Raw genomic sequence first — 21,598 nt, forward strand, 5'->3', positions numbered from 1 at the left:
TGAAAAGGTTTCAGAGAGTCAGAGCTCGTGCTTTGCCTTGCAATTACCACCACGTGAATGTAGCACAGTTGAGTCTCCAGGAGCCCGTCTTTTTATTATTATCATCCGATGTTGCTTAGGAACAAGCACATGCAGTGCCAGCCAAAACGGGGTGCAAGCTGCAGTCTGCCCCTCTCGGCTGGTGGCAGCTGCCCCGGCACTGCTGGCTCACGTGGAGCTCCCCTGCCAGCCTGCACCCCCTCTGCACGGGGCTTTTTGGGGAGCGGGGCTTTGGGGAAGGCAGGGCTCCTTCCCACCGCCCCAGGCACTGCCATCGGCTCTCCTCTGTTCAGCCCCTGGGGGGAAAACAAGGCAGCCCCCCCGCCTGGCTCCCCCACTGACCACAGCTGTGGGCAGCCTGCACGCAGCCGGCCAGAGGCAGCACGCTGCGTGGTGCTGAGTTGCTGGGGATTATCAGGAAATTCCTCTGCCTCTTCCCATCGCCTCCCTCGCATTCACCAGGGAGTTCGGAGATGCAGCCTGCGAGGTGTGCCCTCCCTGGGGACGCAGGCGAGCTGTTGCTCCAACCTTGCTCACTCTGACTCAAGTTTAGGATGCTGCTAAAAGCTTCTCCTTATCCCCACGGTGAGGGGCTCTGCGGACACAGCCCTGCTGCGTCACCTCCTGCAGAGCCCGGGGCCAGCCCCGACCCTCCAGCAGCACCCGCTCCCCCCGGGGTGAGATGCTCCCGGCCGCAGCACCGAGCGGTGGCAGCCCACACGCTCCGAGACGCACGAACGCCAGCTCCTGCGGCACCAGGAATTTTTCACAACGCCCCCAGCCAGGCTTTTTTTAAAGCGTCAGCTGGAGCGAGCTGCGTTACGTCTCCTGGTGTGGGAGGAGGGAGGCAGGAAGAGTTCGCTCGTGCCCCCCTGCGGAAAGGAGATCTCACGGGGGCTTGCTCTGCCTGCAAAGCCTCCCAGGGGGCAGACGGGGCACTAGGACTCACCTCTCCTCTGCCACCTTCTGCAGCTGCAGGAACTCTTTCTTCAGGCTCTGCAGCTTCTCCTGCTGCAGGGAGGCACCGGGCGCGAAGCCGCAGGAGCCCAGCTCTGCAGCCAGGTGCTCCAGGGCCGCCAGGTCCTCCTGGTGCTGCCTCAGCTCCAGATTCAGCTCCTGCCAAGAGCAAAGGGTGATGCCAACCGTGCCCCCACCAGCAGACCTGGGCAGGGGGGACGAAGGGGACAGCTCTGTGCCTTGGTGAGCTGGAGACCCTCTGCGGGCAGTGCCATGAATTGCACCAGTGCCAGGCGGGTGGGCAGGGCTCAGGCCTGCTGGTTTCTGAGGCTCTGGCTCAGCAAATTCCTCAACCAGCTGCGGGAGCAGGTCCCACCTTCCCTGGTGCTGGTCTGAGGCCACACAGTGAGTGTGATGGGGAAACCCAAACCAGACCAGGCCGAGCCAAACCCGCTCACAGCACAAGCATCCGGTTTTATGCCAGCTTAGAGCATTGCTGAGGCTGTGGCCAAACCATGCCCCGTAGCAAAGCACTTGTAGGGAACCTGAGGGAAGAATCTGTGCAGCCATTACCAGCCACCAGGACCCACTGCATTGCCAAGAGCTTTGTCACATCCTGCACTGCACTTGCTGCCAACGCTTGGGCGGTTTTGCTTATTAACCCGTGGAGCCTTTAACTGGTAAAGCCTTGCTATATTTGGACTGGCCCCTACGAGACTGATCCCTTCAGAAAATCAGGCTGGCTCCAGGGAAATGCCATTCCCAGCTCTCCCTGCTGGAAACAGCCTCAGCTGCTCCAGCATCGCTCCAAGTGAGCAGCAGCCGTGGGTCCTGCAGCCCCTGGTGGCCTGGGAGAACCAGGAAGAAATCACAACAGGGTGGCACTGCCCTCGGAACCCTACACGGGTGGAATTTTCTCCCTCCCTCAGGCAGGGGAGCCACATCTCACCTGGATGTGCTGGGAGAAGCGAGCGATGTCGCGGTCGGGCTGGTTTCCAGATGCCAACATCCGCGCTCTGCTCTCTGTGAACTGCTGCAGCTTCTCCGAGAGCTGCTCGTACTGCTCAACCTTTGGCAGGAGACCCTTCAGCGCCTCCTCCTTCTCCTGCTGCTGCTGGCACAGCCTGCCAAAATGTTCCGTCACCTCGGCCAGCTTGCCCTGCAGGGCAGAGGCTGTGGCACTGTCCGCCGCCTCCGTGAACCGTGTCACCATCTCGCGGGTGGCTTCCAGGCAGCTCTTCTGCCTGGCGATGTCCTGCTTCAGCTTCTGTTGTGAGCACACACAGACAGGATGCCGTTTTAGGAAGACTCTTGAGCAAAACTGAACTGGCACAAACAAAGAGACACCGCAGGCAGCCCCGTGTACTTGAGGCGAGGGAGACCAGGGCCCAGCCTTACCGCGTTGGTGGCCAGCGAGTCCTGGATGGAGGCGGAAGAGAGCGCGGCCGGCTGCTCTCCCCCCAGGCTCTTCTCGATCTCAGCCACCGACTGCAGGAGGCTCTCCAGGCTCTCCTGGACGCTCTGGGACTGGGCGATGGATTTCTGCAGCAGGTCTGAGCGCTCGGCCATCTGCTGGGTGAGGCTCTGGTAGCGGCTCACGATGGCATCTGGGGAGATCAGCACGAAGAGAAGTAAATGGCACAGAGCTCAGCTGTGTTAGGCTTCAGGCATCCTCCCTCCTGGTTTGCTTTCAGTCTCTCCCAACCACCCCTGCTGACACCGCTGGCTGCTTTCAGCTGTACCTGTCGTTTCCTGAACGTGTCTGTGGTCAGGGGCCGGCTCTCCTTGTATCTCCAGGAGGGAACGAGCTGCTTTCTGGAGCTTCTCCACCGGCACCTGATGCTCAGCGAGGTTTCCTTGCAGCTGCTGCTTTGACACAAGGCAAGACAAGACAACATCAGCAGCCAGTCACACACAAGAGACCTTCACCCGTGGGGAGCCCAGTGCTCCACTCAGACCCTGAGGATCCTTGTTCAGTTCATAAAAAAATCCCACAAATAAATAACGCAGGTTGGACAGCCCAACCTTCCCCCCACATCCCGCTGGGACATCCAGCACCTCTCAGAACAGCCTGGCTCCACCTCATCTGCAGTGCGGGGACTTCCCAAGCCCGCAGGCATACATTGCATTCAACCAGCAAAAAAGGCTAACAGATGGAATCTCTTCCAGTACTGAGGCTGCCCAGAGCAGAGGCCAAATTCCTGTACAGACTCCAGTGCTCCCCCCAGGAGATCTCCCACAGACCACGTACCCCAGCGCTGGCGAGCTGCTGCTGCAGAGCGGCAGGATCTGAAGAAACCGTCTCTGAGAGCAGTTTCCCAACCGCAGCTTCGCTGTCCTGCAGCCACGTCCTGAGAGACTCTGCCACCTCCTGGAACTGCTGGTAGTGCTCCAGCAAGGTGCTCAGGTGGGAGCCAAGCTTGGTGCACTGCAAAGGAGGAATGAGACATAATGGCAGGGTGCTCACAAGAACGGGGCAACCTGGGCACCTCTACAAAGTGCACAGGAATCATTAGAGAGAAAAAAAAAAAAAACAACAAAAGAAACATTCTTGTCCTGTGTTAAAGCAATTACAGGAAGCACCACGCAGACCAACACTAAGAGTTACTCCTGCACAAACCCCAGAAGAAGACAATCCTTGTCCTCCAAGCTATGTGCATGCTACAAGTGCAGCCACTCTTGAGGGAAGCCTCCCCCTGCCATCACTGCTTGTTCTACACACACACGAGGAAAACAGCGCCCGAGGTTTGACTCCCAGCCTCGCAAAGCCCTCCCCATACCTTGGAGTGCAGCGTGGTGTATCGCTGGGTCGCGTCTTCCAGCTTGCTCTTCACCACGCTTCCTGAGGCCAGCGGCTGGGACCCTGCATCCCTGGCGGCTCCCTCAGCATCCAGCACCTTCTGCCCCGACATGGTGACAAACCGCAGGTCCCCTTTGTGAGAGATCACGTCTTCCGAGAAGCTGCCCTGCCGCAGCAGCAGCTGCCGGAGGGACGCGGGGTCGCTGTCCCCTTTGGACATCCCCTCCAGGTCCTGCTCCGCTTGCTTCAGCCAAGCCTCGAACTCCCCGTGGTCCCGCAGGAACTTCTGCAGCTCGTCCCGCAGCACCTGCACTTGCTTCAGCCGCGTCTCCGACTGGCCGAGGGAGGCCGCGTACCGCTCCTTCAGCTCCGCCAGCCGGCCCTGCAGCACGGCCCTCTCCTCCCCGGGCAGGCTGTGGCCGTGCTTGTCCAGGAAAGCCTGCGCCGACTGCGTCGCCAGGATGACGTCCTGCTGCTGGGACAGCAGCTCCTGGTGCTGGGCCTGAAACACGCCGACAGGCAGAGGTGACCGAGGAGATCTGCACCCACACCACCAGCAGCAGGCTCATGGGTGGACGCAGCAAGGCGCTGCAGTGCCCCCGTGCTCTGGTGCTGCCAGCAAGGCAGGGGAACACCCCCGGGGCAGCAGACGTAGCCCCCTCTCATTAGGGGCACCGTGCTCTTGTTACCCCGGCTGCACCGTGCCATGGGACATATCCACCACACCAGCCCACCAACACCCAGAACTCATTCTCCAGGCTGGGCACAGTCTTCCCGAGTGTCCCATAGGAAAAACCACCCCGAGCGAGTGCTCTGGAGGCCAGGCAGCTGGAGGCAGTGTGTGGCAGCACTGAAGCCTGCTGTCACACTGACAGGCAGGCAGCTAGCTTGGAGAGGGACGAGGTGGCAGCCCTACCTTCAGCCTCTCGTATTGCTCGTCCAGGTTCTCAGCAGTGCTGTCTGCTTCCACGACGTGGCCATCAGGGACGTTCCAAGCATCCTGCCCTGCTCGCGCCCCTGGTGCTGGCTCAATGGGGTGAGGTCTGTACTCCAGGAGCTCGCCCTTCTGCTCCAGTGATGCCACCCAGCTCAGAAGGGAATCGATCTTATTGCTGTTCTCCTCCAGCTCTTTGGCTGCTTTCACCTAAAAGCACAAAGGCTCCCGGTAAGAATGAGCCATTTCAATCATATTCAGAAAACTGCTGCATGTGGGACGGACACAAAAATGAACAGAAGAAAAGCCCTGAACTGTTTTCCAACTGCATCGAACACCTGAGACAGAGACCCTCAAAACACTTTGTGACTCTGATAAGGGGAGGGTACAAAGAGGCTGTGAACAAACTTGGCCTCTGTTATGTTGCACTTCTCACTCTGCTACAACCCAGGGTCCCAGGCAGCCCCAGCTCAAAGGGCTGCGACTCCACACGTACAGATGGAGACACAATTCACAAGCATGTGGAGATACCCAGTGCTCACAGTAAGAGCCAACCTAAAGGCAGAGTGAGATGCTTTGTACTGTCCCCAGCTCCCCCACAGCCAGCTCATCTGTGCCTGCTGCTCTCAAGGCACTTCACCAGGGAGCAGTGTCACTGCCTCACCCCACCCAGAGGACAGCCAGGGAGGAGCAGTAAGTTGTGTTATGTTCCATCGCCCAGAAGAAAGCCAGAGCCTTGAACGAATCTGATTCTACTGACCAGACCTCACTTAGCATCTCAGCCAGGCCCAGGGGCTGCAGCCCATCACGTTACCTTTTCAGTCTCCTGCTGCACCGCAGCAGTGACAGCGCTCTCCAGCTCCTTCTGGGCCATCTCTGTCCTCTCCTGCAGGGACTGGTACTGCTCCTTGGCACGCCGAAGCTTCTCTTGCAGTGCTGCCAGCTCCCCAGGCTCCATCTTTGTCTTGTTCTCCTCCAAGAACTCCTCTGTGGTTTTCAGGATGCTGGCGAAGGAGGCGGCTCGGGTGTGCATGTTTCTCTGCAGCTCCTGGGCAGGCGACAGCACGATGCCGTGAGGCGCTGAGTGCTCCCAAGGCAGTGCCAAGCCCCCCCAGCCTCCCAGCCCCCCTTTCTGAAGCACTGACCTTCACGTCGCTTTGCCTCTGCTGCAAGGTGGACAGGTCTCCTTCACTGGCTGCTCGCTGCTGCTCGGCCAGCGTGTCCTCTGCTGCCTCCAGCCAGGTGCTGAGCTCGGCCAGGTTCTGGGCGCGCGCTGCCTGCTGCTCCTGCAGCGTCTGCGGTCGAGAGCAGAGGGAAGGGGGAGAGGGGGCAGTTAGTACCGGGGCTGCGCTTCCACCACGCACGTTGCTGAAAAGCAAGGCAAGAGGTTACAGCTGGAGCACCTTCCTGGAGGTGAGGATGCAGCACAGAAAGCAGCTTTTGCAGCTCTCCTGGGGCTCTCTCCCCCTCTCACGTTTACACGCTGCAGGAACGGGGCTGAGGTCCAAGCCCCTTTCCAGCAGCAGTGCTGGGGGACCGGAGCTGTGCAGTGCACGTTTGCCACCATTCAAGCAGGTTTCTCTGTTTTACTGTTTTAGGAACCCCGTCCAGCTCCACGTGGAGCTACGCTCCAGTTTACATGGTCCTCTCTTGGGAGAGCTCAACCAGAAATTTCTGTGCCTTTTCCGTTCAACCTTACGAACATTAAAACTGCATCAGAACCTCATCTAATAAGAGGTGAGAACCTGGCACCAGGCAGCACCACTGTGGAGCCCCACACAACCTAAGGCAGGTTGGCTATTAGACACTGGGGTTGGAGAGGGAGCCCAGGAGAGAGAAAAGCGTTTCTGTAGCCGATCCAGCTCCTACATTTTGCTGCCAGAGCACAACACAGAAGCGCCTGTTTGAGCAATTGAGCATGATGTGACCTGAGAGTCCCTGCAACGTTTCTGTTCCCTTCCCCAGGGCAGAGAAAAGTTTTTGAGTTTCACTGGGCATTTCAGCAAGGTGATGTACAAACTTGTGCAAAACACTGTGCTTGGTTCTCACAGTCATAAGATAAACAACAGAAGCAAATTGAAAGAGCCTTCTTAAGAGCTCTTCAGCTGCAAAGCGAGTTCTTCCTGGGTTAGGATGGGCGCACACTCAATCTGAAAAAGCAAAGCAAACTGGTTAATATACACACACACTCCAGATGGGACAGGCAAGAGTTATAGAGAGCAACTGTTAATAAAAAAAACACATTAATACTGTCTTGAATAAGAGGATCCATGCAGTGATGAGTGCTGCATGAATGCAGCAGAGACCTGGGGACTTGCTTTTGCAGCTACCAGCTGCCTTGATACACCATCAGCTGTTTCTTTAGGTCAGCAAAACCTGTCTTGTGTGGTAAAAGTAAGACACTAAAACTGCCGGCTGCCTGTGGTGCCAGCTCTGCACAGGGATTTTCTGGTGGGGTTGCAGAGACCAGGGTTTATTCTACCTGGCCCAAACCAACTCAGTGCCTAGCAGAGGACTCCCAGCTGTGCTACCCAGACCTCTGACAGGGCTCAACCTCGAGGGAGGAAAGCAACTTTCCACTTGGGAGTTATGTGGTAGGAAGAAGAAAGACTTTAGAGGAAGCTCATGATGTGCAGTGGGAAGTCATAAACCGTGAGTGGCATGCACGTGAAATCCCAGATACGAGGTGTCTCAGCGCACACTCTTGTGGCTGGAAAAGTGTTGGAGTGAGCAAACTGCAGCCAGGAAGCAGCTGTGCCACAACCTTCACCTGATCTGTCTGCTCCGCTTGCTGGAGACAGACCTGCAGGACCTCGACCTGCGTCGCCACGCGCTCCGACAGGTCCCGGAACGCCTTCTGCAGCTCGTTGAGCAGCCGCAGCAGCTGCCTGCTCTGCTGAGGGGTCAGGTCCTGGGCGTGCTCCGAGATAAGGAACTGGATGTCGAAGGCGGTGGCATCGAGCTGAGCCTTGGTGTCAGCGAGGGGCTCTTTCAGCTCCTGAAGGGACGAGAAAAGACCCGTCAGGCTGAACTGCTCTGCACTGCCAGCTTCTGATGGGGCACACAAGCAGCACGGGCAGCAGTGTGTGCCCAAAAAAGCCCTGTGTCACTGAGCGCTGTACTCCATAATCCCAAGGGACCCAAAGCACACAGCACTGAAGTGACAGAGCCTTGTCACAACAATTCTTCAATGCTCTGCTAAGCAAGGCCTCCAGCACCTTGCCAAGAGACTGCTCATGCCCTGCGTGTGAGGCTGCCCCTGAGGATGATCCAGGTCCAGAGCCGCTGGCAGCCCTGCACAGTCTGTGATGACCACGCACGGTACCAGAGGCTCTCAGCCTTCAGTCCCCTGACTCTGACTGCCCACAAACAGGAGGTGCTGAGCTGTCCAAATCGTGAGAGCTATCGCTACAAGATGAGTGGCTGTGGAGGGGGGCCTGGGCTCCGCATACAGGTGATGGAGATCGGGGCAGGTGTGATGGAGGGGGCTGCTGGGCCCCCTGGAGGCAGCAGCTCTCAGCCTCACAGGAATCCCTGCCGGCTGCTCAGCCTCCACCACACACATCTGCATTTGAGCGTGTTCCCATAACGGCCAAAGCAGATGGTTCATGCATTGTGGAAACAAATGACTTTGGAGCAAATACAATATTGCTGCTCCTCCTGCAACGAAGGATAATGGCAAACCCACCAAGGCTCCAGGAGGGGAGCAGGATTAAAAGCTTCTCCTCTGCACAGAGGACAGCAACTCCATCCATCGGGAAGGATTAGGGGCATCGCCATGGTTACCTTGTAGTGTTGGAGGCAGCGACTCAGGCTGTTTGCATCCATCCCATGGTGGTAATCGCTGCCGTCCAGCGACTGTGCAGTGCCAGAGACCCAGCTCAGCAGCTCCTGCAGTTTACCCTGGAGAGTCTCGTGATGCGTCATGATTTTAGCCTTAAAAACAGAAGTGCACCATTCAGACAAGGAGCAGGGCACTCCAGGGAAGCACCAGGATGCACAGGGTGGGGGGACAGCAGGCAGCAGGGACAGCTGCCAGCTCTACCTTTTGGGTTTCCGCTGCACCACGCAGGTTTAGCAGCCGGGACTCCAGGATATCACTCGCGGAGCTCAGAGACTTCTGGAGGTTCTTGGCATCCTTCTCCAAAGCCTTCAGTAGTTGCTCAGGGACTTCTTCAGGCGGGTTGGCCACAATCCACTTCACGGCGTCCAACTCCTGATTCACTGGAAAGCTGAGCTCCTGCAGCTCAGCGCCCAGGGCCTGAGGCAAGACAGCATCATTAAGTCTATGGTTCATCTTCCCATTGCCAAAAGTGATAGCACTGCAGAGGTTTTGGAGAACCAGCTCCAAACACCGCGTGTATCTGCTGGCAAGATTCACTGCAATCGACCCGTTCATGCAGCCCTGCTCAGCTGCCAGCACTCAACTGTCTTTCTCCAGGCTGTAAAATTCATTTCAGCCACACTTAGGTTACTGTCTAAGCATGAGAGGAAGGTAAGCCAGACAGAGTGCCAGAGAGATGGGGTTTGAATATAAATGCCAGTTCAGCCTGAGGCTAACGCCCCGCTTGCTCCCAGAGCAGGGAGGAGGCACAAGGGGAAGCCTGAGAAGTGCTGGGAAGAGGAGGGGAGAGCTCGGCCCTGCCTGGTGCCAGCAGCGCTCACCTCAGCCTGCTGCAGCAGGTCCTGCAGGGCGGCCAGATTCTGCTCTGCTGGCTGCACACGTTTAATTCTCATCTCAATATCTCGGAGCATGGAGAGATAGGAGATCAGCTTCTCGTCGTGCTCCAGGCACATCTTCTTGCTGAACTTGATCTACAGAATCAAATGGTAAAACAAAACCTCAAGTTTAGAGAGAAAACAGACAATTATACATATATCTGCTTCTTTTAAAAAATATAAATGCAATCTCTTAATAGCATTCCATTTCAGGGACTTTCCACTTGGTAGCCTTATCTACAAGATTTACTACAGGAAAAATAGAGTACATGGCTCTTTTTCCAGCATAAGCTTATAAATGGCAAGAGATCTATTGTGTTACAGTAAAAGTGCCAAAAAATGGTCCTTCTTATTAGTCATTTGTAAGTAATGCTCTCGCAAAAAGAAGCCACAACTAAGCCTCAAGTGTTTCCAGCCCTACATCACTGGGTCCTTTGCCAAATCCTTTGCAGCTGATGCTGTAACATCAAGCCCCAAACATCCACGACTCACGTTCTGGCTCCCCTCTGCGCCGAGGACCTGGGACAAATTTAACATCAAACATATACAAAAAGCACGTAAAAATGCTGAAACAGCAGAAAGCAGTCACCCACCTGGGCTGGTCTCGCAGACTCTGTCGAGGTCTCCAGCAGCTCCCCCTCCACGATCACGGGTAGGAGCAGGCCCCGGTCGCCAGGTCCTGGCTGCCGGGGCTTCTCCTGGGGCGCTTCGGGGGCACCGGCTCGGCCTGTGCTGGGCTCTGCTGGTTGCTCCTGTGGGGTGCCTTCTCCAAGCTCCAGGGTTGCAGAGGTTTCCTGAACCTCTCCGGGTTCCTCCCTGATGATTAACTCATCTGGTTTTTCTCCTGCTGCCGGGGCTGTGGTGAGCACCTCGCTGCTGGTTCCCACCTCAGCGTTTTCCTGGGTCTTCCTCTCCTCCGTTTCAAGTGGCACAGAGAGATCGTGCCCCTTTCTGCTCTGACCTTTTGTCACCACTGGAGCTTCCCCTTGTTCTGGGAAAACTGGGAGCTCCTGGTCCCCTGGGAAGATTGCTTCATCTTTCTCAGAAATTGGCTTCTCTTTGTCATCCCTGCTGCTCTCCATCTGCTTTTGCTTGGCTGCATCTTTTGCCAACCTCACAGTAACCTTGGTGGCTCTCTCAAGTTTTGGTTCTGGAGCACTTGAGACAAAGTCCCTCTCCTTCCCTGGAATTTCTTTGGCTACTGGAGCAGGAAGGGACAGCTTTTCCACGGAAGATTTCTCTGGCTGAGCACTGTCCGCTGGGACACCACTCTGCTTTGTTTTCTTTTTCTTGCTTTTCTGTTTCTGGGTAGGTTTTCGCTCAGTTTCACCTACTTCTTCTCGATCTGCTTCTGCATCCAGTCTTGGGGCTTCTCCTACAGGGTGCCTGACAGCTCTTCCATCTGCAAGCTCATCTCCTGCTGGCCTCAGAGGGACACCAGTCTCAGGGGGTTCTCTGGACGTTGTAGGACCCAGCTCTTCCTTCCCATCACCCACAGAAACAGCTTTCCTCGGGGCTGCCTGTACTGCCTGAGCCAGGCCTGCTGCCTGCTGCCCCCTCACTGCACCTTCCCCTGCCACAACCCCCCTTGCACTAAGATCCCCCTCCCTGCTCCTCTCCGTGCCGCCCTCAGCACCGTGAGGCACCTCTGTGCCAAGGAACGACCGCTGTTCCTCAATCCCCAACCCTTCCACTTTCCCTGTTCCCTGATCTGCTGCTTCCCCCCTCGATTCCTGCCCCCAGGCCACTCTCACATGGGAGCTGCTTTTTGCAACCCCCTTCCCTGTAGCCTTTATCGCTGCTGTCCCTTCAGAGAGAGGTGCTGTGCCTAATACTAAGGGCTGTTGTGGAGCCACTTCAGCCTCTTGTTCTCGCTGATGTGTGACACCATCCCCTGGAGCTTCTTGAGGAAGCAGTCCTGGTTTTCCTTTCCTTGGCATCACCGGGGACGTGGCAGGAGCAGCGGCTGTGTCCCCAGCCAGGCCGCAGCTCGCAGCTTCAGACCTGGCCTTGTGCTCAGCACCACCGGGCTTCCCTGCAGCACTGCTAGGGAGGACCACACCTTCCTCTTCTGGAGGTGTTTTTTCCATTTTTTCCTGGGAAAGGCGGGGTTTATCTGCTTTGAGGACCTCAGAACCATATCTGTCTTCGGATATCTGTGAGTCTCGAAGAGCGGCAGCTAATTTTTGGCTAATCAGGCCTTTTTCAACAGCTTCCTTCACAGTCAGTCTTTTTCCACTGCTAGCATCGACAATTCCTCCGCCCCTCATCTGGCTGGTCGCGATGACTTTGGCCATTTCCTCATCCAGCAGCCCCTGCTCCACAGCAGCCTTCAGGGAGAGCCTCTCGCTGACGGTGCCCTCCACAAACCCCCCGCTGTCGGCCTGAGCCTGCAGCAGCCGCAGCGTGGGCAGGGGGTCCACCTTCCCCAGCTTCACCGCCTGGGCACACGTCAGCTTGCCCCCCGTCACCTCATCCTTGATGGCTCTGAAGGGATGGACCTCCAAATACCTCTGGCCGGATTCGATGTCAATTTTACACTTCTTTATGAACTCCGAGTAGGGCACGAGCATGCAGTTCTCAGGATCTACAATGCCTTGTTTCACTTCTGGAGACGCCAGGACTTTCTCCACAACCTGCCTGGGCAGCAAGCCCTCCTTCACCGCCTGGCAGAGCGCCCGTCTCTGACCAGAAACAGGATCGAGGATGCTTCCACCCCCGGCCTGGATTTCTTGCACTTTTCTCTGGAAGTCTGGACTAACAAGCCCTACTGCTACTGCCTGGGGCAAGGGCACCTTCTCCTTCGTTACTGGATGAACGTATTCATGCAGGCACACGCTCTCAGCCTTTGTGAGTTCATTACATAAATCTTGATTGATCAAATCGTGCTTCATCGCGTCATTTACCGAAAGCCTCATTCCGGACACATGATGAATTATTCCTCCGTCTGCAATCTGCTTGGTCAAGAGCTCAAATGCTTTTTCCTTTTCAAGGAGCCCTTTTTCAACAGACTGAGCAACAGTCAAAGGATGCTTGGTTTTGGGATCCACGATTCCACTGGTTTCAGCCTGCAAGCTAATGAGCTTCTGCCTGGTTGCTTCATCAGTGCCTTTCCCTTTGGAAGCCTTCTCCAGCTTGACCAGCTCTTTCTGACTAGTTGGCTCTATGAGGCCAAGATTTGAAGCCAACGTGACTGATATTTTTTTGCCACGTTTCAAGTCAACAATCCCTCCAGTAACCACCTGCCCTTCCAAGATCCTCATTGCCGTCTCCTTGTCCAGGAGGCCAACTGCGGCAGCATCCTTGATAGAGTAGACAAAGTTATTGCCTGGGTCAAGAACACCGCTTATGGCTTTGTCAGATGCGAGAACCTTCTGGAGAAGCTTCTCATCCATTAAACCTTCTTCAATGACGTCCTCGGTGGTTAATGATTCACATGTTTGTGAGTCAAAGAAGCCACTGAACATCTTCATCTTCTCCATCAGTTTCACTGCCGTGTGGCCAGGCACCACTCCACAGGCCACCGCTTCGTTTAGAAGAAGAGTCTTTCCTGTCTGCTCATGGATTATGCCACCACTCTGGAGCTGTGTTAGCAACATTTCCAAAGTGTCCTCCTCATCCTGCTCTGTAGGGGCTGGCAGGGATGTGTCATCAACACACTCAGCACCCACCGCTTCTTTCCTCTCTCCTTCTTCCACTTTCAATACACCTTCAATGCTTTCAGCGTGCCTCTCGGTTTGCTCAGCCTGTCCAGTTCTAAGGAGCACAATCTCCTCTCCTCCCACCGTGCCATTCTGTATTATTTCCTCTTTTAGCAAATAAATCTCTCTAACATCTTCCACCTCTAATTCAGGTTCCTCCTCATCCTGAGACCTCTCTGCCATTATTCCCAGTCTCTCTGTACTTTCAGAAATACCCACCAACATGTGGCTTTCGCTTTTCACATCACCTGCCCCAATTTCCAAAGTCCTCTTCTGATCTTTAATATTTTCCACTCCACCTACTACAATAGGCTTGGACTCTTCTGTCTCAATTGTCATTTCTTCCGTTTCTCTGAATCCACTACCAGAATCACTGGGATGTTCTGGCACAGATAATTTCACCTGATGTTTGTCCTTGCTTGTAGAAGCAATTTGCTCTCTACCAAGTTTGGATTCAGTCTCACTTTGGAAGGTAGCCTGTTCAGTGTATATCTGCCCTTTGTCCTCCACAAGCAGGATATCTTCTGCACCCTCCAATGGGAGGCTTCCAGGTCCCATCACCACCTCTCCATTCTCCAAAGCAGTTCTGGGTGGCAGGACCTTTTCGCTTTGCTCTTTTGAAGGAGCAAATTGAAACTCAAGCTGCTGCAAAGCCAAACCGTTGCAAGGCTCTCTTTCAAGAGCTGCATTTGCCTTTGTCTCCTCAAAGCTTTCACTCCCTTCCAACACATGTTTGTAGGATCCATTCTCTTGGGTTTGGATGAGGGCTTTAGCGAGATTGTTCAACTCTCCATCTACCAAGAGCAGCTTTTGGCCATCGTGGATGTTGATGTAGCTGTGGGTCATCAAGTGGAACATCAGCCTTTCGTCGTCACTCTTTAGCAGAGGGTCACTTTGCTCTTTGTGACCTGTGGGACTCTTTCCAGAGGAGCTCTGGCCATTCCTGCTTCTGCTTGGAGAGCCAGTGAGCTGCACGCTGGCCATGACATCAGGTATGACTGTTGATTTCAGCTTCTTTGCTACGTCTCTCTCTAAGATGCCATGATCAACTGCTTTCCTCCAGGACAACACCTCTGTGGTTTCTGGTATAAAGACAGCCTTAATGAGTTGCCTCTTGCTGAGAATCTTGTAAACCAGCTCTGTGGACAGAATTCCTTGCTCTAAAGCATCTGCAACTGGGATGATCTCTCCCGTCTCTGGCCACAGGAGCCCCATGAAGGACCAGAGGGATTCCAGGACCACCAATGCAATCCTTGGTGCTACCAACTCTTTCCTTACAGCTTCGTCAATGGTCAGTCTCTCTCCTGTGACTGTATCAATGATGCCACCTGTCTGGAGCTGCCGGATTAGAAGTGTGCATGCCAAATCCTGGTCAATTAAATTATGTCTCACAGCCTCGTCCACAGTCAGCCTGTGCCCTGTCCTGGGGTCAACGATGCCACCAGCAAAGAGCTGGGCTTCCAGCAACCTCACTGTTACCTGTCTGTCTATTAGCCCTTCCTGGACGGCACGGAAGATGCTGACTTTTCTGCCCGATTTCAAGCTCACCATCCCACCCGCCAGCTGCTTGACTGGGAGCAGCCTCAGTCCAGTCTCTTGGTGGATGATGCATCGGTGCATGAGCTCTGGCAGACTGATTTTCTCTGCAGTGTTGGGGTCAATCAAATCCTTGCCACATTCCAGGTGAGACAGCAGTCTGGAATAAAGCTGTGGGGTAAGGAGCCTTTCTTGTAGAGCTGTCTCCATGCTGATTCTGCCCTGAGGGGTTTTAAAGCCTCCAGTGACGAGTTCAACCTCAAGAATCTTTAGCCCAATGCTCTCACTAATCCTCCCCTCTTCTATTGCAGCAGCAACAGGTAGGAGCTGCCTCCCTTCACATCGGACTTCATCCACCTGCTGGAGAGCATCCTTCAATTCCTGCAGCACCTGGAATGTCCTGAGATCAATGATGTTTCTTGCCAGACCTTCCTCCAGGGAGAGTTTTTCACTGGTCTCTGGAACATCCAAGTCGGATGTAATAACCTGGGCCTCTAAGAGGACAAGGCCAGTATCCTGATCTATCAGACCTCTCTGCATGGCACCAAAAACGGGGAATATTTCTACTGTGCCAAGATCGATCACTCCCGCCACTGCTCCGCTGCCCTAGAACAGAAAGAGAAGGAAAAGAATCAAACCAAAATCAAACATTTCCAGTGCTTGGATTGCATGAGATCTAGGGAGGTACCAGTTTAAAAAAAAAAGGTTCAAAACCCCAAACAGGCTAGAAAGCAAGTCCCAAAGTCTTCAAAATGCAATTCCAAAGGCATTGCAGCACACAAATTGGTGCATTTGCTAGCTTTCAGGTTGCCAGTGAGTTTTGATGCACAGCGAGTCCATCACCAAGGGCAGCACCCAAATGCTTCCAACATCCACCACCAGTAATGCAGTAAAACAGCAAGCGGCAACACCCAGACGTGTTCCTAATGCTCCACAGAGAAACAGGGAAGGAAACCGACAAACACACCAAAACTGTCCAACGACTCCATTTAAAAAAAAAATAAAGACAACATGAATCCCACTTTGTACTAACAGAAGAGAAAAAAAAAAAAAAAACAACAACAAAAAACAAGGACGTCACTTCAGGGTATCCAGGAAGCTCTCCCAGTGCAGTTTCCACCCTGATTCCTGCCATGCTTAAATCCTGCTCTTTAATGAAGGATGCCCAGGGAACACTGGGGGTCTCGTGCCATGGAGCAGCTCCCCAGCACCACAACCAGCCAAGCACGAGAGCATGGGCACTGCCCTGACATGCACAGCAACTCCTCAAGCACATCCAACTGCTCCGGCACCTGGAGGCAGCCGTGCTCTTTAGGGCAAGGGAAGAAATATAAGAAGTTGTCGCTCCCAGCATGGAGACAGTGACAGACTGGGAACAGACCAGCTAACTTTGGTATTTCTGGGCCTTTTCCTTCTGGCACCCCCACGGGGAGGGGAAGAATTCAGATAACGACACAGAGTAAGAGCGCTCTGGACCTTTGGATTTCTCCCAGTTGCACGGTTTAGGTGTAAAGTTGGCCCAAGCACTAAAATATTTCTGTTGGGACCGGGAGGAGTGAATCTGGATCCCTGGGAACTCAGATGTTGGTAACAAGAAGTCTGACAGCCCAGGCAGGCGGGTGCCTTGGAGCAGTGGCACGGCAGAGGATGCCACCTCCACCACGCTGCGTGCAGCTCCCCCAGCCACAGAGGCTGGGTGGGTCTGCTGGGAAACACCAAGCTCCCACCAGCATCACCAGACTCTGACATGCGTGTTTGGAAATGAACAAGCCATTGAAAGACAGAGAAGAAGAGGAGAAAGAGGATGATAAAGGAGGAGATGGGAGAGAGGGGAGTAAAAGGCTTTTACTTACCAGAGTTGCAGGGTGTGCCTTGAGCAGTTAAAGACAGAGCCTTATGGAGCAGTTCAGCCGTATCACACACAGTGTAAAGCTTGGTGTTAGCGTCCAGCATGCGACTGTTTTGTTTGCAAAAAGAACCCCACACACAGGTCGTCCTCTTTCACTTTGTGTGTTTTGTTTAAGTCCCGGAGGGTTAGTTAAACTTGTAAGCAAGGATGTCAGTTAATCTTAAAAACAGTTGACGTGAAACACAAACTGTACAGGGACACATCATGCTCAATTTAGCGCGTTCTGCTTTGCTTTTTTTTTTCTTTTTTACTTTTATAACCTCTGTCTTGACAATTGGATGTTTCCAGCAAGCAAATGTTAAGAGTCCTTCATGCTCCCTGTACAATGAAGCAACTGTACCACACAACAGCCACATAACAATCTCATATATGGGCCAAGGATCTATGGCAGAGCCCCAGTGCCATCTTGTTTCTTTTCCTGGGCTTTGTCGAGAGCGTGAGTGAAAACTGTTCTGACCTGAGCCCCACAGCACGCTCCTGCTGCAGGGAAATGGCCCCAGGAGAAGGCTTGCACACCAAGGTTGTTTTCCTGCCCGGGAGGGAGGAAAAGGGAAAGGGAACAGTGTCCTTTCCACTGGCAGGCTTCTCTCAGCTGCAGCAGTGGCAGAGGTGTTGAAGCCGATGGCTGAGCTGCCACCACCACTGCCTGGAGCAGGTTTGCTGTGCGGGGCAGTGGCACTGCAGGCTCACTCTGCCAGACAGCAGCTAACGGGACTTGCACGGAGACAGCCAAAATGTGTTGGGAAGCCCAATTCAAAAGGGAGATGCTGTATTCCTAAGTGAAAGCTGGAGATACAGATCTCGGATAAGCAGCCCTATCCCCATCTTCCCCTGATCTGCTAGAGCTGGGCTTCACTCACGGACCCAGCAGCCCAAACCCGCACCATGTCCAGATCTGAGTAGGCCGTTGCTTCAGAGTACAGGGAGCCAGCAAGCAAACACACAAATATATCCATCGACACATGTATATACACTTATATAACACGTACATGTATATCTGTGAACGACTGAGGACAGCTCACACCAGCACAGAGGCAGTAAGGACGCGCCTGGAGCCCCCCTACCCCACGGGACTGGCAGGAGCACTGGGCCCCAGCGGGCCCAGCTGGGGGCAGAGCAGATCCCGTGTTTGCTGGGGGCCTGGTGGGACAACGCAGTCCCCTTCCACTTGGAGGGCAACTTCATACAGGCACAACCCAAACAAATCCCTCGCCAGGCCCTGAGATGTGTGAGGCCATGGAGGTGAACGTGCCTCTGCAGAAACCCACCTCCGTGTGCCTACTGCGAGCCACAGCCCGCCCTGGTTAAACACCACATGGGCATTACTGGAGGAGACAGGCTTGGCAAGGGCACCACTTTCAGGACAGAACTCCATTTTCCTCTTTGCCCACCACGTGAGCAAGCCAAAATTTTCACAGCTCTGACTGAAAGCATCACAAAGGACAGCTCCCTCAGGGACCTGCAACAGCAGGTCAACGACTCCTGGTCGGCCACCAGTGGCCAGCCCAGCCCAGCCACTTCAGCTCAGACAGAAGAGATGGGAGGCAACCACATGCAAGTAAGAAAGCTGATGGGCAGGAGTGGCTGGTGGCCATGAGATACACAACCGAGCACAACCGTGCTCACACCCTGAGGTGCGGCCACCGGGCCGAGCGGGGACCAGTACCTTGTGCTCTGCCTCCTGAGCCAGCTGGCTCTGGAGCTGCTGGAGCTGCTCCGTGGAGTCGCTGCAGAGCGCCTGGTAGGTGTCCTTCAGGGCAGCGATCTGAGCAGAAATCTGTTCCTTCTCCTGATGGGAAAGCCTGCAAGGGAAAGGAAAAACTCTCAGGGAAGTTAGACAAACCATCTCCCAGCTCTGCAGAATGAAGGAGGTTTTCTCATGAAGGAAAAGGCCAAACCCACAATGAGCCTCCTCTTCACACTGCCCTACTTTTTGCCTGGCACAGTGAAAATGAGGGACAGTAATTGTGCTCGGCAGAGACTGACCTGCATGATAATGACCAAATCCCCAAATATTCGGGGTTGGTTCACTGCTAAAGTGGATTAGTATTATCCCAAAAGAATAAACAGGTTTCATAGCTCATAGTTGTTGCAGATGAGAAAAACGGCCACTTTCCTGTGCAGCTAGGCACTTTTTTTCAATGGCAATCAGGCACTGGGCTCTGAGGGCAGCAGCCCACCAGCACCCACCTCAAGGTACCTCAGCTCCCCCCCTCTGCTCCCCCTGCCTCCCTCCCTCCTCAGGCTGCACTCACTTGTGGCTGTGCTTCGCCAGGAAGATTTGTGAAGTTTTGATGGCCTCAGAGACCTGCTCCTTCTTTGCAGCCAGCTCCTCATTGAGGGCCTGTTGAAAAAGCAGAAGGAAGCTTAATTCAGCTGTGGAAAAAAGAGTTAAAGTTAAATAAACAGCCTCACAGTTGCCCTCACAAAACATTCCATAGGAAGCCTCAGGGCTTTTGGTCATTAGAGATGTAGGAAAGCTCTCCTGGAAGCAGAATAACGCCGTGATACAACAAGGACAGGCACATGTAACATGCATTGGTCAGAGATGGACAGAGAAGGCCCTGTGTTTACCTGCTGCTCTGAGATGGACTTCTCAATGTCACCCAGCTCTCTGCTGCTCCTGGCAGCAGCCGTCCTGCCTTGCACGCTCTGCCTCAAGCCCGAGGCCCAGCCCAGGAGCTCTTTCACCTTGTCCACATGCTCCTGCTTCTCTTCCTCCACTACTTTCTGCAAACAGAAGAGAAAGACAACCATGTTGAGGGGGTCCCAGCTGTCCAGAGGCACAGAGGCTCTCAGGAGCAACACAACCTAAATGTGGAACTGAAAAGCTGAGGGCGGACGTCAGAGAAGCCAAGCAGCATCCTTGGGGTGCCAGGAAACGAGCCTGGATGATTGGAATGGAGTTCAGTTCTGTACAATCCCCTTACCTCCTCTTCCTCCAGGCGCCGCAGAGCATCGCTGATGTACTTCACGTGCTGCGTGGTTAGTGTCACCAGAGCTGTATAGCGAGTCCGCAAATCCATGAACTGCAAGGGAGAGATGGAGAAACAAGATGCATCAGTCACAACCAGTGAATCAGTGCAACGCACCGTACAGTACGCGACATGGATGCACCATCTCTCCCCTGGGAAGATCCCCAGGCCCCTCGCAGACCCAGTATAGCACCACTGAAATGCAGCAACTCTGGAGGGGAGGGATGTGGCCACACACGGCATGCTGCACAACACTGGAGCGAAGGGAAGACTCCGGTCACGGACACTGGGGCGGGTGCTCAACTCTTACAAAGAGGGCCACTGGGATCTTTAAAATCCACATGGAGCAGACAGGAGCTCAGTCTCTAAAGGGCTCATCCCAAAGATGCACACACAGTAATGCTGCATGGCGCTCTGGTTATTTACCTCGCCGGGCCGAAGGGCTGAGCTGACCCTGCTGGATTTGACCCAGGGGTTCCCAGGAGTCTAGGTATTTCATACCTGGTGCTTAGAGCACTAAGCCATCCTCTCTGGCTATTGGAAAAAACAGCGAGGGTGGAAACTTTATTTATACAGAGAGTTCAGCAGAAAGGAGCTCATTTCACAGAGGCTGCTTGGCGATTTGCTCAGAGTAGAGGAGCCCCCCCCACACCACCACCCCTCATGAGGGGTGCAGACGTGTTCCCACCTCCTGTGTGATGGCATCTGAGGATGAGAGCATGCGCCGACGTTTCATGGGGGACTTCTGCTGCGACTCCACAAACGCCCGGTATGTCATGAGCTGCAACTCATAGTCCTGCGGAGGAAACCAGGGTGGAGAGAAAGATGTTTCAGTCATTTCTTTCATACTGCACTCTCGGATCTCTAATTCCTGCTAGTTTGCCTGCAGTTGGATCTCTGCTCATGCCCAAAGTTAAGAGCGTGCAAGATGCAAACTGTCCCGGGGCTGTTTCTGCCCAGACAGCTGTGCCCTAGGTTTAGGAAGGGGCCCATACCTTGACAGCAGCCGAGTATTGCTGGGAGAATTTCTGACACTGGTCCAGTTTGGCTTGATTTTTCTCGATTTCTGCAGCCAAAGCCTTCAACAAAATCCAAAGCAAAATGGTTGTCAAGATGACTGCCGCAGGTGAAATGCGCTGAATTTCAGTCCCTGTCCTATTTGGTGAAGCCTTACAGTCTCCATTTTTTTTTTTTTTAATGCAAGGCCCCTTTCCACATCAAGTTAAGCAGCTTCTCTGCTTCTCAGACAGCTCAGGTCTACATTCTCTTCCCCACCACACTTCACGTGCCTTAAAGCATTCATGTTTTCAAGCTTACAGGTTGAAAAAAAAAGACACAGTCACTGCAGTGACCACGCTGTCAAGACATCTCAAGCTCCTGTCTCACCGTTTGCTGGCTCAGCTGCTCTGACAGCACCCGGCTGTCCTCCGCCTGCCCAGGTTTCATCAGCTCCTGCTGGATGGTGATCTCCTCGATCCACTGGATTAGGGCGCTGTGGCACTGCCGGTAATCGCTCAGCACCTCCTGGATGCTTTCTAGCTCTGTGTGGCTGAAAGGAAAATCAGCACAAGAGGAGCATGAAGACCTGCTGTAGGCTGTAGGGATATCCCAGTCCCCACTGGGACTCCCAGCTGGAAAAGTATCATGGCAAAGCAGCTGGTTGAAGCTCTCAGCTGCAGCATGAAAGCAATTCTGCAAACGGAGGCAGGTTTCTCACCGGGTCTCAATCTGGGTGCAGACTCTCTGCCAGCGATCCCACAGCTGGCTTTCCTTCTCCTGAAAGCGCTCGAGGTCGATGCTGCGCTCCTGCCTCAGCTGGTACAGCTGCTCCCCAACTGCCTTCGCCTTTGCCATCTCCTCCTTCAGCACGGAGAACACGGAGCTCTTGTCCTTCACTTCCCCAAGCCATTGCTTCAAAAAACAGCAAGAGACAGCTTGAGTTTAACTTCAGGGAAAACACAACACACGGCTTCCCCTAAGGCTGCCATTAAATCAGAGATTCTCTGCTTCCTGTAGCTGAAAAGCCTG

The 21,598-nt window shown here is 54.3% G+C and overlaps 1 protein-coding gene across 1 annotated transcript in view; it reads right to left on the reverse strand.

The window, feature by feature from the left end:
* The window catches only part of MACF1 (microtubule actin crosslinking factor 1), a 110,466-nt gene that overhangs the window by 59,265 nt on the left and 29,603 nt on the right, over positions 1-21,598 (reverse strand). The window contains exons 28-49 of the mRNA XM_082777530.1: positions 21,288-21,481; positions 20,957-21,119; positions 20,566-20,649; positions 20,259-20,366; positions 19,526-19,624; positions 19,170-19,325; positions 18,851-18,939; positions 18,262-18,397; positions 10,043-15,292; positions 9,396-9,545; positions 8,776-8,991; positions 8,517-8,666; positions 7,495-7,728; positions 5,876-6,025; positions 5,545-5,778; positions 4,713-4,940; positions 3,777-4,298; positions 3,248-3,424; positions 2,739-2,862; positions 2,395-2,603; positions 1,946-2,263; positions 989-1,155 (exon numbers count right to left, since the gene is read on the reverse strand). Of these exons, the coding sequence (XP_082633656.1) occupies positions 989-1,155; positions 1,946-2,263; positions 2,395-2,603; positions 2,739-2,862; positions 3,248-3,424; positions 3,777-4,298; positions 4,713-4,940; positions 5,545-5,778; positions 5,876-6,025; positions 7,495-7,728; positions 8,517-8,666; positions 8,776-8,991; positions 9,396-9,545; positions 10,043-15,292; positions 18,262-18,397; positions 18,851-18,939; positions 19,170-19,325; positions 19,526-19,624; positions 20,259-20,366; positions 20,566-20,649; positions 20,957-21,119; positions 21,288-21,481 (9,158 nt within the window). The remainder of the gene's footprint in view (positions 1-988; positions 1,156-1,945; positions 2,264-2,394; positions 2,604-2,738; positions 2,863-3,247; positions 3,425-3,776; positions 4,299-4,712; positions 4,941-5,544; positions 5,779-5,875; positions 6,026-7,494; positions 7,729-8,516; positions 8,667-8,775; positions 8,992-9,395; positions 9,546-10,042; positions 15,293-18,261; positions 18,398-18,850; positions 18,940-19,169; positions 19,326-19,525; positions 19,625-20,258; positions 20,367-20,565; positions 20,650-20,956; positions 21,120-21,287; positions 21,482-21,598) is intronic.

The sequence above is a fragment of the Aythya marila genome, assembly GCF_965140915.1.
Source record: "Aythya marila genome assembly, chromosome: 22".
Lineage (NCBI taxonomy): Eukaryota > Metazoa > Chordata > Aves > Anseriformes > Anatidae > Aythya > Aythya marila.